Source organism: Ricinus communis, chromosome 7, assembly GCF_019578655.1.
Source record: "Ricinus communis isolate WT05 ecotype wild-type chromosome 7, ASM1957865v1, whole genome shotgun sequence".
Taxonomy (NCBI): Eukaryota; Viridiplantae; Streptophyta; class Magnoliopsida; order Malpighiales; family Euphorbiaceae; genus Ricinus; species Ricinus communis.
In genome coordinates this window covers 25,573,616-25,587,497 of record NC_063262.1, presented here as the reverse complement: position 1 = coordinate 25,587,497, position 13,882 = coordinate 25,573,616, and the positions used below count along the sequence as shown (strand labels likewise).

General features: G+C 31.7%; 1 protein-coding gene across 4 annotated transcripts; it reads right to left on the bottom strand.

Annotated features, from left to right (window-relative positions):
• Positions 1–1,628: 1,628 nt before the first annotated feature.
• Positions 1,629–7,943, bottom strand: LOC8259695 (protein PEP-RELATED DEVELOPMENT ARRESTED 1, chloroplastic). 4 transcript variants are annotated; one of them, XM_025158808.2, is made up of 10 exons: positions 7,459–7,943; positions 6,234–6,389; positions 5,413–5,481; positions 5,146–5,316; positions 4,643–4,786; positions 4,315–4,473; positions 4,092–4,157; positions 3,773–3,832; positions 3,334–3,392; positions 1,629–1,727 (listed from the first exon to the last, which is right to left on the bottom strand). In XM_025158808.2, exons 1-9 carry the CDS (start codon positions 7,807–7,809, stop codon positions 3,348–3,350), a joined length of 1,221 nt encoding a protein of 406 aa, XP_025014576.1. In that variant the 5' UTR covers positions 7,810–7,943; the 3' UTR covers positions 1,629–1,727; positions 3,334–3,347. The 4 variants fall into 4 exon arrangements, with proteins under 4 accessions (XP_025014576.1, XP_025014575.1, XP_025014573.1 ...); XM_025158807.2 differs by lacking the exon at positions 1,629–1,727 and adding an exon at positions 1,894–2,134; XM_025158805.2 differs by lacking the exon at positions 1,629–1,727 and adding an exon at positions 1,894–2,120.
• Between the last annotated feature and the right edge of the window lie 5,939 nt (positions 7,944–13,882).

Sequence of the window (13,882 nt, the reverse complement as noted above, 5' to 3'; positions counted from 1 at the left end):
ACGGTTGATTTACAGATTCAACTACGAACCAGCTTCCACGTACGCACACTCTAGTTTGTGATTTGAGGATTGAACTGTCCAATACCGGTTCACAATTCAGGCTTATTAACGGTTCTGATTCAGCTCCAATTCTACCCCAATTTGAGAATTATTATTTTTTGTAAGATTTTTTAAATTCATCCCACACTTTATTTTATATATTTTATAATATCTATTATAATAAATAGATATTTAATGAGAGTGAAGAATCATGATTTCATTTAGTTAGCTTTTTTAATTACTATCAAAACTTGACTTAATTAAAAAGAAATTTAAAATTTAAAATGAGTTACTTGTGTAAATTTTATATTCTTATATATAAGTGGATCAAAAATTTTAATATAAAACTTAAGTTTAAATTAATATTTTTATTGAACTTTTTTTAAGAATTAAACCAACATGTCCTGCCGGTTATGATTCAGAGTCGGTTTGAATTCAACACCTTCAATTTCATATGATATATGTAATTCTTTGAAATTATTATAAAATAAAATAGTGTCAAAACTTTTAAAATTTACCAACTAAGTTTCTAAATTTTTTAAACATTATAGTTCAGTATGTGAACCTATAAATATTTATTATCGAGTATATATAGCGCTTTTAAGTTATTTATATCATTTTTTTTAAGTTATGATTATAAATATAGTGTACAAATTTATTAAAATTGACAATTAAGTATTTAAACTCTTAAAAATTTACAAATTATTACAAAAAATTAGAAAGTACTAACATTTGAGCCTCTAAATCTAGTTATCATACAAAAAGTTGAAGTGGACAGATTAAATGCTATTATATTTTTAGAGTGAAAAATAATCTTTGGATTTAGAAGACAAATATTTCTTTTAAACTCCGAAAATCATAAAAATAGTATAAAACAAATATATATACATCAAAAATAAAAATACTAATACTCAAAATTGAAATTATCGACCTCAATAGTAATCAATTTTATTTTTAATATTGATAGCTAATAGTTTATGGAAGACAAAATATTGTTTAATAAAAGTAAATAATAATGATCTAATAATGGTTCTGTTTAACTCCATTAGAAGTAAATACTTTTTAAAATATTTCTCACTATATTTTTCTTTTTAACCTACCCAAACAAATATTTCATATTAGCATTTAGTTTTAAACAATATATTATTAATATATATTACATATATATTCAATTGTAAATATTTATTAAATTTATATATTAAATTATAATTTTAAATATTTAAATATTTAATTATCAAATTTTAATAAATTTAAATATCATATTTTTAATAATTTAATTTTTATATAATGACATATTTTATACACTCAAATATTAATAATTTTCAATTTCACAAATTAAATTATCATAATCAAAATTTAAACACTTAATTGCAAATACACTAATTTCATGATGACTCTCAATGCATATCTCTAAATTGATTTTATGCATATATATAATTAAAATATACTTTTTAGCATCATTTTCCTCTGATTTTTAATTTTATTCTTTTGCCTTTTTAAAAAAAATAGACTAATAAAATGTTTGTTGTTTATTATTTAATTTCCTAAAATGGAAAAGAACTTTTTTTTTTCCAGTTAAACAAAAAAAATAAGACAGAAAGATGGGTTCACATTCATTTGGTTCCAGGATTGCATTCCAATTTCCCCTTTCACACGAATGGGTTGCGGATACAAAGATTTGCAATCATCTGTCCAAAATTCACAAATGGAATTAAATTCCAAGAAATCTTGGGAAGATTTCAAAAGCAAATTATAATTATAATAAGGATGATGGCAATTGATGTGAGAAGTTGTAGGGCCTCAATTCTGGAGCAGAGAGCAGTGAATTAAAAGTAATGACCAAATGGGCCAAACTGACAAGAACCGGAAGTGCACACATACGGTTCATCTCTATTAATAAAGTGAACAGCCAAACAGCCCCTTGTTAATTAATTTTAAGATGGACCGACAAGACAAAGAAGATTTGTTGCGTGCAACCCAACAAACTCGTACACAATTTTCTACTTTTCCATATCACTCAAATAGTTCTTTAAATGAAAAATCATGTATGAGAACTGCTCTTTACCTCTGAAATAAATGAACTGCAAAATGATTTCTATGAAGAAATGTGAAATCAGCCATGTAATTATAATACATAAACATTAAACAGATGGGTATGATTAGGGATGGCATTGGCAATACAAATTTGAAAAGACGGCTCACGTGGCTAATTCAGGCTTTCTTTTCAATCAAAAGAGAGAAGTAAATGGAGAACAGAACACCAAGAATGCAATGGGGAAGACAGCAATTAGTAGAGAAAATATGGGCCAAGCAAAACATACAATACCATACACAATAGACAATGCGTGGTGCCAAATCCAAATAGGTAAGGAGTTTTTTATGCATATTACAAATTACTTTAATATCAAGGCAAAAACTTTTTGGTTAAGAAAATAATAATAATACAAAGTGCAGAGGCAAAGGCAATGAAGAGGGCTTGTGTTTGTGGGGAATAGCTGAGAAAATAATTTGGGGAATATATGTAGCAATCCTTGCTGTGTTTGCTTCTACTCCTCACTACATTCAAATCATTACCCAGGTCTACACTGATCCCAATAGATCACTATATATGTTATGCTGTTCATCAAGTGGGTCCATTCCCCACATGGCATTCCACTATACTTAACTGGAATTTGAATCTTCATCATTGTCAGTTGATACGGTATGCAAATAAAAGGTATATGATGTTGAGCTACTATATGGGTTTGATTTCTTTATCATTGAAGATCTCATTAACCAAGTATATTCATTCTTTATCATTGAACATCTCACTAACTAAGTATAAACTATAATTAATCAATGTAATCGCCGTCCTAAACTTCAGCTCATATGCAAAATACATTCTACGAATTTTTCGATACCTGACTATACAGTAAATCTACAAGCTTGTTATTGTCTTAGCTATCTTTGCTACTACCAATTTGGGCCATTTCATTTGTCACTTGCACATGAAAATTGCAAAGCTGCCTGCCCTTTTTCTCTGTGTTCAAGTGACTACCAAGTTTTTCCATCAGGAGTCTGCTACCTTAAGCAGAGTTCGGGCTGCAAAGAATCTTATCTTTTGAAAGTATTTAGAGGATTTCTTTTTCTTTTCTTCTAACAGTGGTACACAAATCTAAAAATTGCTTGTTTCTTGGTGATTTATAAATATGAGATAATTCAGAACTAGGAGACACTTTACACTAAGCTCAACCTTCTTCCAACAGCACAGACAAATTGTCGTTGTACTGTATAGTGTGATGAAGAATCTGTTACCTGCACTGGAAAGACTAGAATGCTATTTCCTGTAGAATTTCGAGTGTATTCTGATGAACCTGGATGGCAAGCAAAGAATTAAATTAGGCGAGTTGCTGGAAAATTAATGTTGTGAATTCCAAATGAAAAGTTATTAGGTACGCAAGCAAGCTCAGTGACCACATTTAAGAAAGAAACATGCATGATCCAAACATGCGACAAAACTCTCTGGCTGGGAGGAGAGCTGGTGCTCTAATAATTGATAAGCTAGCTTTTGAAATTCAATAAACTAATGCAACTCTTTAGGAGAAGCCATTTTGTAGTTTTGCTATTTTATAGACGACACTGAAAAGCTTTTATTTCCATTTTAGCATGAAAATTAGAAAGATGGATAACTGAATGCTATATGAGTGCAAAAAGAGAGTGAGAATTGAGTTGTATTGGGAACAGAAGAATTTACCCATTCTAGATGTTGTGCTGTAATCCCAGGAACATTTCCAGAATATATGCCACCTAACACCTAAAGAGTCCAAGAACAGAATTTGTCAGTTATTCTTCAAGCAAAACTGCACTTGCATTTGTTAATGCACAAGTTAGTGGGGGACAATCAGTTGAACTGGAGCACTTACAAGCAACAAAGACAACATGAGAAATATTTAGTTTTTGAGATGCCAAAATCTTGTGAGGCACACTACAGTTAAACATTATCACAACTTTACAAGCAACCCATATGCATGCACTCACCCACAGAAAAGAGAAACAGACAAAAGAATAGGTACCTTGGTGACAGTCTCAAGAAACATGCCTGGGCGTACAGGAAGTGGTTTTCGTCCTGTTACACTTGGCTGTGAACCATAATAAGGAAATTAATATTCAGGTGAAAGAACAGATAAACAAATCAAAGGGAAAGATAAATAATCAAACTTCATAACAACAATTTTATCTGCACACACATATGCGTGATCACACCCATGCACAATCATTTAGTGAAGTCAAACATACCCTTCCTGCAATTCCTTTTGTATTACTTTCATCCCTTGTGTCCTCCTCCTCAGTAGCTGGATCTTCGGCTCCTTCATCTTTCCCTAGCATTACATTTTTTATCATATCGCGGACAGTCTTCCCAGGCTTCAAAGCTACTAGCTTGGTTAAAAAGTTCACCTGCAATAACAAGGTGCATAGTCATGCATAGACGACAAACCAGTCGAACCACGAACATTAAAAACTACTGACATAGTGTTTATTTAATATGAAGTAAGGACTGAATATGATACTTAATTTTGACAAACAAATAAAACCTGTTAAAATATCATGATTAAGGAATACAGACCTCAGATTCAGGAAGTGTGCTAAAACCACGGTCATTTCTTTCATCCAGGATTCCACCTCCCATCATATTTCTAGCTTCCTCTCTGATTAATACAAGCCTTGCAAGTAGTTTCCGATCAGGAACAACTGGCCGAGTTTCCATTGACTGAAGAAGTAATAAGACCAGAAAAGTATAATGGTTAACAATTGAAATGGCTGCCTTGCAAAAACTGATTAAGGCGATATATCATTCCAATTTCAGCAGAAGTAAACCGGGATTTAAGCATAGATGTTAAACAGAATAACTCAGCTAGATCTGCCTAACACTTTGCTAACAATGTAACAAATCCCAAATAGAAAACTTTGCTAACAATGCAAAAAGTCCCAAATAGAAATGAAGTGGTATTTTAAAAGACAGATGATTTGACTGTGGACCAAAAAAGCGATAAGTTTAAAGTTACTTCCAGCCTAATTATCAAACAAAAAGAGCAGGATGGTGTTTATAACACAGTATCTGCTGATTACCTCCAGTAAATCATCTGCCTGGTTTGCTATCTCATTTAGATTTGCCCCTGGAATATGTACTTTGGTTCCGTTCTTACTTTCGAAGGCACCACCACCAGCAGCCACTCTTCGTAGTAGTTCATGCCTGCTTTCTTTCTCAGGAGTTCTGCAAAGCAAGCCAACCACTTGAACCTGAAATGAAAAACATATAAAATATTTCAGCTCATAATATTATCAACTGACCTCTAACCAGAACAAGGACCAAATAGTCTCAAGAAACATCCTTACATGTGGTGGGCATTTTTTTGTAAGATGGGACAATACAGTTTCCTTGACCACTTCCAACAGTGACTTACGCTGAAAAGAAACCATTTACGTACATCAATATCCACATCTTAAGCCTACACTCATCTTCCCGTTTAGAAGGGAAAGAAAATAAGACTGCAACAGAAAAACAAAAACCGTGCAACAAATAGATACATCCCAATATAATCTAAGAGGAGAAGACTTGATCATAGGTTGCCAACTTTAAAATGGACAAGCACAAGCCAAAAGGTGCAGCAGCCATTTGAAACGTTGGATGTACCAACAATGCCAAAAAGGTTTCAAGCTGCTTCATCAGAATGTTTATGTGGCATACACAACTGCCTGGTACAATCCGACTATAGAAGTCAACAACATAAACTCACTAGCACACAAGATCAGGTTGATGGGAAACCTGAGAATAATAGGACCTACAAGTCTATGAGAAACCAATATTTTAGAACTTAAAAAAGTAATTCCCATGCCAGGTGGCTTAAGAATGTTTAAGGAAGGACCAATTTATAATAAACAGATATCCATGCCTTGAAAATATTAATGCAAGATAATAATAGTCCTATTTTTTTTTTGCTGCAGATAAATAGAACAACTGCACTGTTAAAGCATTATTTACGGGTCTTAGAATCATATAATGGCAATTGGAGTTTTCTGAAGAAATTAAAATCGTTTTGAAGCCATCCTACGTGTATCTAAATAAATCTGCTAAAGATTTAAATATAATGCAACAAGATTGAGTAAAGAAGAGTGCAGAAAATGTAGGCAATCCAACTGTAAAAATCAAAAATTACCATATCATCTTGGTCCTTTTCAGCAGCTTGAATCATGTAATCTAGGGCCATCATAAACCCTGCTTCCATCTCATCCACTCTTTTTCCAATGACTCCCTGTGCAGCCAATTCAACTGCCACCTTCTCAGATGCCTCATCCATGTTCATGTCGTCCAACTATGCCATTGTAAATGCATTTGAGAAACAGCATAGATAATCATCATCGGACTCCATATTTGAATAAGAGCACCAAGAATAATATGTTTGAACTATTTGAACTTAAAATACATGCAAGATTTAGTAACTTGATATCATTAAAAGCCCCAAAAATTATAGACAACGCAAATTAGGATAATGTAAGCAACTAGAGTTTAAAAGGCTGGAGTATTTTAAGCTTGAAAACATAGCAAGCATTGAACATATAAAATGAAAGGATCTACTATAAGAACCAGACTTTTGGCATTATGTGATCCATAGAGAAAATTTCAAAAAGGCCAGAATTAAGGATAGTTGTGTGACTTCAAGAAGGAAACAAGTTTTCACCCGATTCAACAAGGAACTTTTTTTATCCCATGACATATGAAAGTATTAACATCTGATAGAAGATATTCAGTACAGAGACTGAGTATCAAATGCACAAATGCCCTCCAATTCACACAGTCAAATCTGAGTGGAATTTGCCAAAAAAGAGTCAGATACTTTTTCCGTGCATTTGCATGTTTTTCTACTGAAGTATTACAAGATAATATACCCCATAAAGGTGCACTACTAACATTGATAACATAAATCACACATTATTTGCAGATTATCCAGTATAAACTATACACTTGACTAATTACTAATTAAATTGTACAGCAAAAAAATTCATGAATTAAATTCCTGAATAAAGGAATCTCCTAATCCTATGCATCCAAAAGTTGAAATTTGAATAAATATCCATAACCAATAAAGAGTGCATATATTGTTCCTAAAATATATCTCCGTAGACCATTCACATCAGTTCCTCCCAAAAGCCTGTGATTAGGCTTAAAAAGATTTATAATGTGGATAAAGTGAATGAGAATCCTCATTAGAATCAATTACAAGTTCGTCAGTAAATTTCACCATAATTTAGTGAAAACCCAATGAACTGTATTTTAAAACCGACTACGAGATAGAGAACGGTATAAGCACAAAGTTCTAGAACATAAAAAAAAACATGTATATAATAAAAAAAGAAAACAAAAAGGGAGAGATAGAGAGTTACAAGAGTGATCATTTCTTGAAGAACAGAAGTGACCTGTTCTCCACCTTTGAGTAAAGCTTCGTACTGGGAAGAATCCATTTTCTCATTCCATTCTTCTTCAGTTCTGCTTCTTCTTCCATCTTCTACACCCAAGGAACCACCAGCAACACCCGCCTCAGAATTGGCACACAACACCAAGAATTGCTTATTCTTGCCTCTTCTGGGTTGCTTTAACTGCTGACACCGTGAATATAGGTGAAAGGAAAATTGAGAAGTGAAGAAAAATGGAGAAGAGGGGCTCTTAGTAGGAAGGAGAGTAGAAGTAGTAGTAGCAGTGTGTGATAAACGACTGTGAAAGATGCTCTGCAACATCTTTGCCACTGGTGAATTGGGGTTTTGGGTTTTGCAGTTTTAGGCACAGAAGATACTGGATTGATGACATTTATCTATAGATAAGATACATATCGACCAGAGCCCAATAGACCAAACTCCAAAGGAAGCCCGTCTATCATCCTAATCTGAAAGCACCAAACTATTATTAGAAAACAAATGTAAATAATTAAATAAAATATGGAAGCTCCCAAGCCAGACCACCATTACCATTAACTAGGCACTAATTGACACTCTAATCAAGTCTAATTAAAGTGTTAGATAGACCAAAAAGAATGGGAAGATACTAGGTACCGAAATAAAAAATTTACTGTCATAGTTTTATTTTTTAATTTTAATTTTATTTTCTAAATCCAAATCATTTATTTTAAAATAAATTTAGAAAACCAGGAAATTTTTTTATTTTGTGGTCTGTGAATTATAGAAACTGTTTTCTGCCATCGTAAGGTACATTTTCGCCTCTAAAATTAGTTTCGAGATTTAAATACACCTCTCAACTAATTTTACGGACATTGAATTTGTAAAACATTTCTTTTTGTTATATTGGCTCCTCCATTGATGGAAACTAACTCTGAAATAATTTATCTTTTATAAAAGTTGACTTGGCATAAATTATTTGGAGATTGAGACCCATTTGAAAGACAGTTAAAATTATGCCAAACACTTCACTCAGCCTCAGCAACCAATCTGTCTTCTAAACTTTCTCAGCCCAACGACAATGGTAGCTGGTGCAACCCACCTCGTCGCCATGCCTACGATGAGTCCCACGTTGGTTCAATTCCCATCTTATGCAGTGGGGCCAGTCTTTTCTCTCTTAACATCTCTGTATTTTGCTTCTGCTATTTCAGGGTCGGATTTATATATAGAAGAAGGCATGTTATCAACTTGAATTTCTTGTACCTGTAACTTGCCAATTTTGATTTTCAAAATGCAAAAAGGATGAGAAAGAAAGGCTTATGGTATAAAAAGTATTGGATTTTTAATGAGAAGAGAAAAACTTTAATATCTAAAGTTACTGCTGCAATAGGCATCTTATTTTTTGAATTTATTATTTGAGTTCAATTTAACCATTTTTTAAATTTATGGATATTTTAGTTAAATTTTTATATATTCAACTTAAATTAGTTTTATTCTTTTATAAAAATAAGAAGGTGTCTCTAAAATGAGAATGGATATAATAAAAAATAAAAATATTAATTTTTTATATTAAATTATTTATACTAAAAAGAATATTGATATTGAAACAAAAGACAATAATATAATAAATATTGCTATGTTGTTTTACTGTTTCTTTCTTAATAATAATAGTCTTTCTTAATAATAATAGTAAAAGAAATAGTTACAGTAGTGGTGCCGAGTGCAGTAGATGTGAGAGCGATTTCAGTAATAATAATAATGATAATAGGTATTTATTATTAAATTATATTAATTATATCAAAATTATCATATAATTTTTAAATAATATTATATATTTTTAAGAGTTATTTTTTAAGATAAAATTTATTTAAATTAAATATATAAAATTTAAATTAAAAAATGATTAAATTGAATTCATATGTCGGAGTCAATCACTAAATTCAACTTTAAAAAAAAAAAAACTATTTTATATGTCAAATATCCATAAAATTAGTGTAAAGATATAGTTGTAGCTGAAAGCTAATTTTAAGTGCGAAGGCACATTTTCCCCGAGTAAAATAATAGAAAGTACTTTATTAATATTTTATTTTAAGAAACTGGATAATAAAAAGCCAAAAGGTCATTGGTTGGTTGAGCTACTGCTGTTCTGCAAATAGCAGAAACACAAGTTTTGTTATGGGCTTAGACCAATCCAAGTACCGGGGAAATAGTAAAAAATAAATAAAGAAAATCTATTATTTTAACATCAAAAAATTATTAGAGATGAACCGCCCTTTCTCCCCAATGGAAAGAAAAGGACGCATAAAACCTTAGCCCCGATTTGAAAAGTTTGAAAATCCTATTTTGTCCCATGTATGTGTCAGAAGTGTGTTTGAAAGTTACCCCTTCTCCCATATTTACCCCTGCTCAATAAATTATCTAATTACTTACTCTATTTAGCAAGATTCATCCTTACTTTAGATTGAAGATTCTTTCTTTTTCTTTTTCTTTTTTCTTTTTTTATTTTTTATTTTTTATAAATGTTCAAAATGCTTTTATACATAAATATCACACATTCCTCACATACGAGGATATTTTTATTTAAAAAATTAAACTTCACAAATTAAATTAATAATTTTATCCACGTCAACAATGGGACAAAATCAATTTGTGGAATGCATTTGATTGATCATATTTAACACATCACTTAAAAATAAATATTAAAATTGTGAAGAGATCAAATAATAATAATGTAATAACTCATATTTTAAACAATTGATAAAGCAAACACAATAACCCTTAAAATATTTAATAGATTTTTTTATATAATTTTAATACTAAATATGAACACATCTCGTAATAAAATTGTCAATTGTGTGGTGTCATATCTAACTATATATATACTGAGACGCATATATACACAAAAATAATAACATTAACATAATCTATTTAATATATTAATTCAATTAACTAAGTTTTATTACTCAATAACCTATTTAATAAATTAAATTTAAAAATATATGTATCTTTAGATACAAATTAATTTGTAAGATTTAAAAAAAATATTTTTTTAAGTATAAAATGACTAAAATTTATATATTTTTTTAAGTATAATAAACTGCATAGAAAAGATAAAATCACACACATATATATACCTAATTAATATTAACTTTCTTATTTAAATAACTATATTTTACTTTTCTATTAAATATCTCATTTTATAATTAGTACCTATTTATTTTAAATTTATATCAATTTAACTACTTATCGTTTTTAGATCATTATCAACACAAAGAAAGTGTTCTCTCTTGCTCATGGAGAAAAAAGAATTGTCTGTTTTTTCTTAAAACAATAAAAATAAGAACATTTTTAATGCACTATTTACATATAGCAAATTCTTTATTTTTAAAATATTTTATATTTTCTAAATATAAAATAGAGAGTTAGTTTGACTTTCTATATACGAAGAATTAAATTTTATTCTCTTTTTTATATTTAATAAATATACTATAAATTTTTATACACATAATTAATTGATATTTGTAATTCTTATTTTTTTATTGTAAATAGTAAGAAGAAAATAGTTGAGAAATTAAAATCTTTAATAATTATGAAAATAAAAGTAAAATAAAGAATAAAATATAAATAATGTATTATACTTAAATAAAATATTTTACTCTTTATGTTTACATATGTCACGACCCCACCCGAGAGCCCGTGACCGGCACTAGGGAATGGGTAGGCGTAAGGCCACCGAATCCCGCAATAAGCCTGACACTCACAACTCAAATAAATTTCATCTCAAATTAATATTATTAAAGCCATAAATTATCTTAATAGCTACATTTTACATAATAAATTCGGTCTACCAGGAAAATTAGGCGAGACCCGAAACTAATAAAATTTACAACTGATACATCTACTATTACTATTGCGGAAAATCTAAGATTTACCAATTTACATACCAAATCAAATACATCACCCGATAATGAAGGATTCGGGTTACTGAATAAGAGTCGCAGGAAGACTATGATCACGCATCGAAAAAAAAATTGAGGATCGGTCGAGAGTGAGTTAAAATCAAATAATCTAGAGACTATTGCAGTCTTCACAGAAAATTTAATTATTCAAATCAGTATAGCAAACCATGCATATAAATACTAATCATACTATAATCATACCATAATAAATAAATAAATAAAAATATATTTTTACTTTTACGGGACGAGTGGCTCAGTAGAACCCTAACCCCAAATTCTAGTAGCCTTTCGGCCCTCTTAATCCAACAGGTCTGGCGCCCAGAGAGCAAGCTCGATCAGGATCCTTACCTCCAGCCTGAACACTTGAATTCCAATTAAGCTGGCGCCTAGAGAGCGTTGCTCGATCAAGGACCTTAACTCCGGCAATCAACTGAACTCAGCCCAGAGAGCAATGCTCGATCAGGGCAAACAAATCCATAATAACCTTATTACCTGTCTTTGATCATTATCGGTGCGCACGCGGTCCTGATGCAACCCACCAGGTGGCATGTTCTACTAAAGCCTCATCCCAAATCACATTCAACAAATATAATAATAATCATGGTCTAGCAAAATTATTAAACACGTATCGAAATAAAGAATCAGAATTTCGAGGAAACAACGTGCGATATGTGAAAAAATAATAATAACAATTGTGTGAATATAACATTAACTATCAAAATAGTGATATAATATTACTAGTAACAATATTGAAATTTATCTCAGCAAATAATAATTAAATGAAATTATTTATATTGCGATACTAATAATCATATTAAATATGAATTTCAAGATAACATATCAAAATTAGGTTTGGCAATAGTGTAGAGATTATGTGACTTTAACTCACAGAATCGGGCGACCTCCTAGCTCTGCTCCGGTGCCTCGGTTGGAGCGAGCCGAACAAACGGACAATCTAGTCACGGAAAACGATTTATCAAAACGCTGAAACAATCGATCATTAATCCTAGGTCTAGACTCCTAGGACTGACTGTCTAAGAATCTCGACTTGGGAGAATTCTACCGAAAATCCGGCAAAACCTCCCCTACAACACGGACATTACCCCCCGTAAAAACGGGTCCAGGACCTGCCAAAAAAACACTTCAAATACTTAACAATTCAAACAACGGGAGTCGGGTCCCCAAACTTTACTATTTCCTGACTCCGCCACACAACACAAAATACGAAGCCGGCAAACTGACCGACAATTATTTTTGACTCACAAAAATCATCAAATACTCAATATAAACCATTAGACACACAATTAAACCAAGAATTTCTAAAATTACAGTCCAGAGAAAAATTACCGAGACGCTCGATCGCTCGGTCGACTCGCCTCCGGCCGCCGGAGTCCGATCGACGATCCGAACACACCATCGGACTCACAACGACGCGTTGATGACGATCCCTGCTTCCGATTTTTCGATCTAACACCCGATCATCCGGAGAGATTTTCGGACGATCTCGGCCGTCGATTCGCAAACAGAGCTCGATCGCCACAAAACCGGTGCCATTTCGAAGCTTGAGCTGAGGAAAATCGGGATATGTCCTCCGATCTTTCATAGCTCGCCGAAGCTCGCCGGAAATGCCCAAAAACCTCGGCTGCCTCCATTTTCTCTCTCCACCGTGAACCTCCATTTCCGGCCACCATTGTCGACACTGCCGCCGCCAAAACAAAGCTAAGGCCGAGAAGAGTCGATCGGCCAAGATCGACCACCGTCACGGCAAGGAAGCTTCGGCCAACTTCCTCCTTCATTGGTGCCACTGGCCGCCCCCTTCCTCCGCTTCTCTCCCCCAACATCTCTCTCTCTCGTTTTCTTCTTCTTCCCCGATTCCATTCCTTCTTTCTTTCTTTCAATATCGACATTAAGCCCCCAAACTTCTACTTATCACAATTTGGTTCCTCACTTCCTTAATTACTTACAATCTCATCCTGCAGAATTTTAATTTAACCCCTAAACTTTTCTCTATCCTTTCAATTAAGCCCTTAACTATTTAATTTGGGTCAAATCTGAATTATTGAAATTACATAATTACATAAATACCCATGACCAACATATTTATTTACGAAAGTACCAAACTCACAAATTTTCATTAAACCCTCATAATAATAAACTTAAACTTTTAATCCTTATTCCAAAATAATCCTCCAATTAAATCCTACACACAATTAAATTAAATAATCAATTTCCAACTTAAAATTTAATACTACTAATCAATTATAATACCAATTTTTCTAAAATTCTTTTATAAACATCCTTTACAATTTCTACCATAATTTTCCAATATATAATTTTACTTATATAAATATGTATTTGGAGAAAATTTGAATAACCAAAAATATATTCTACTCTTCAAATAATTTACTTAATTAATTCTTAAAATTTCAACTAATTGGGTATAGAAAAATAATTCATTT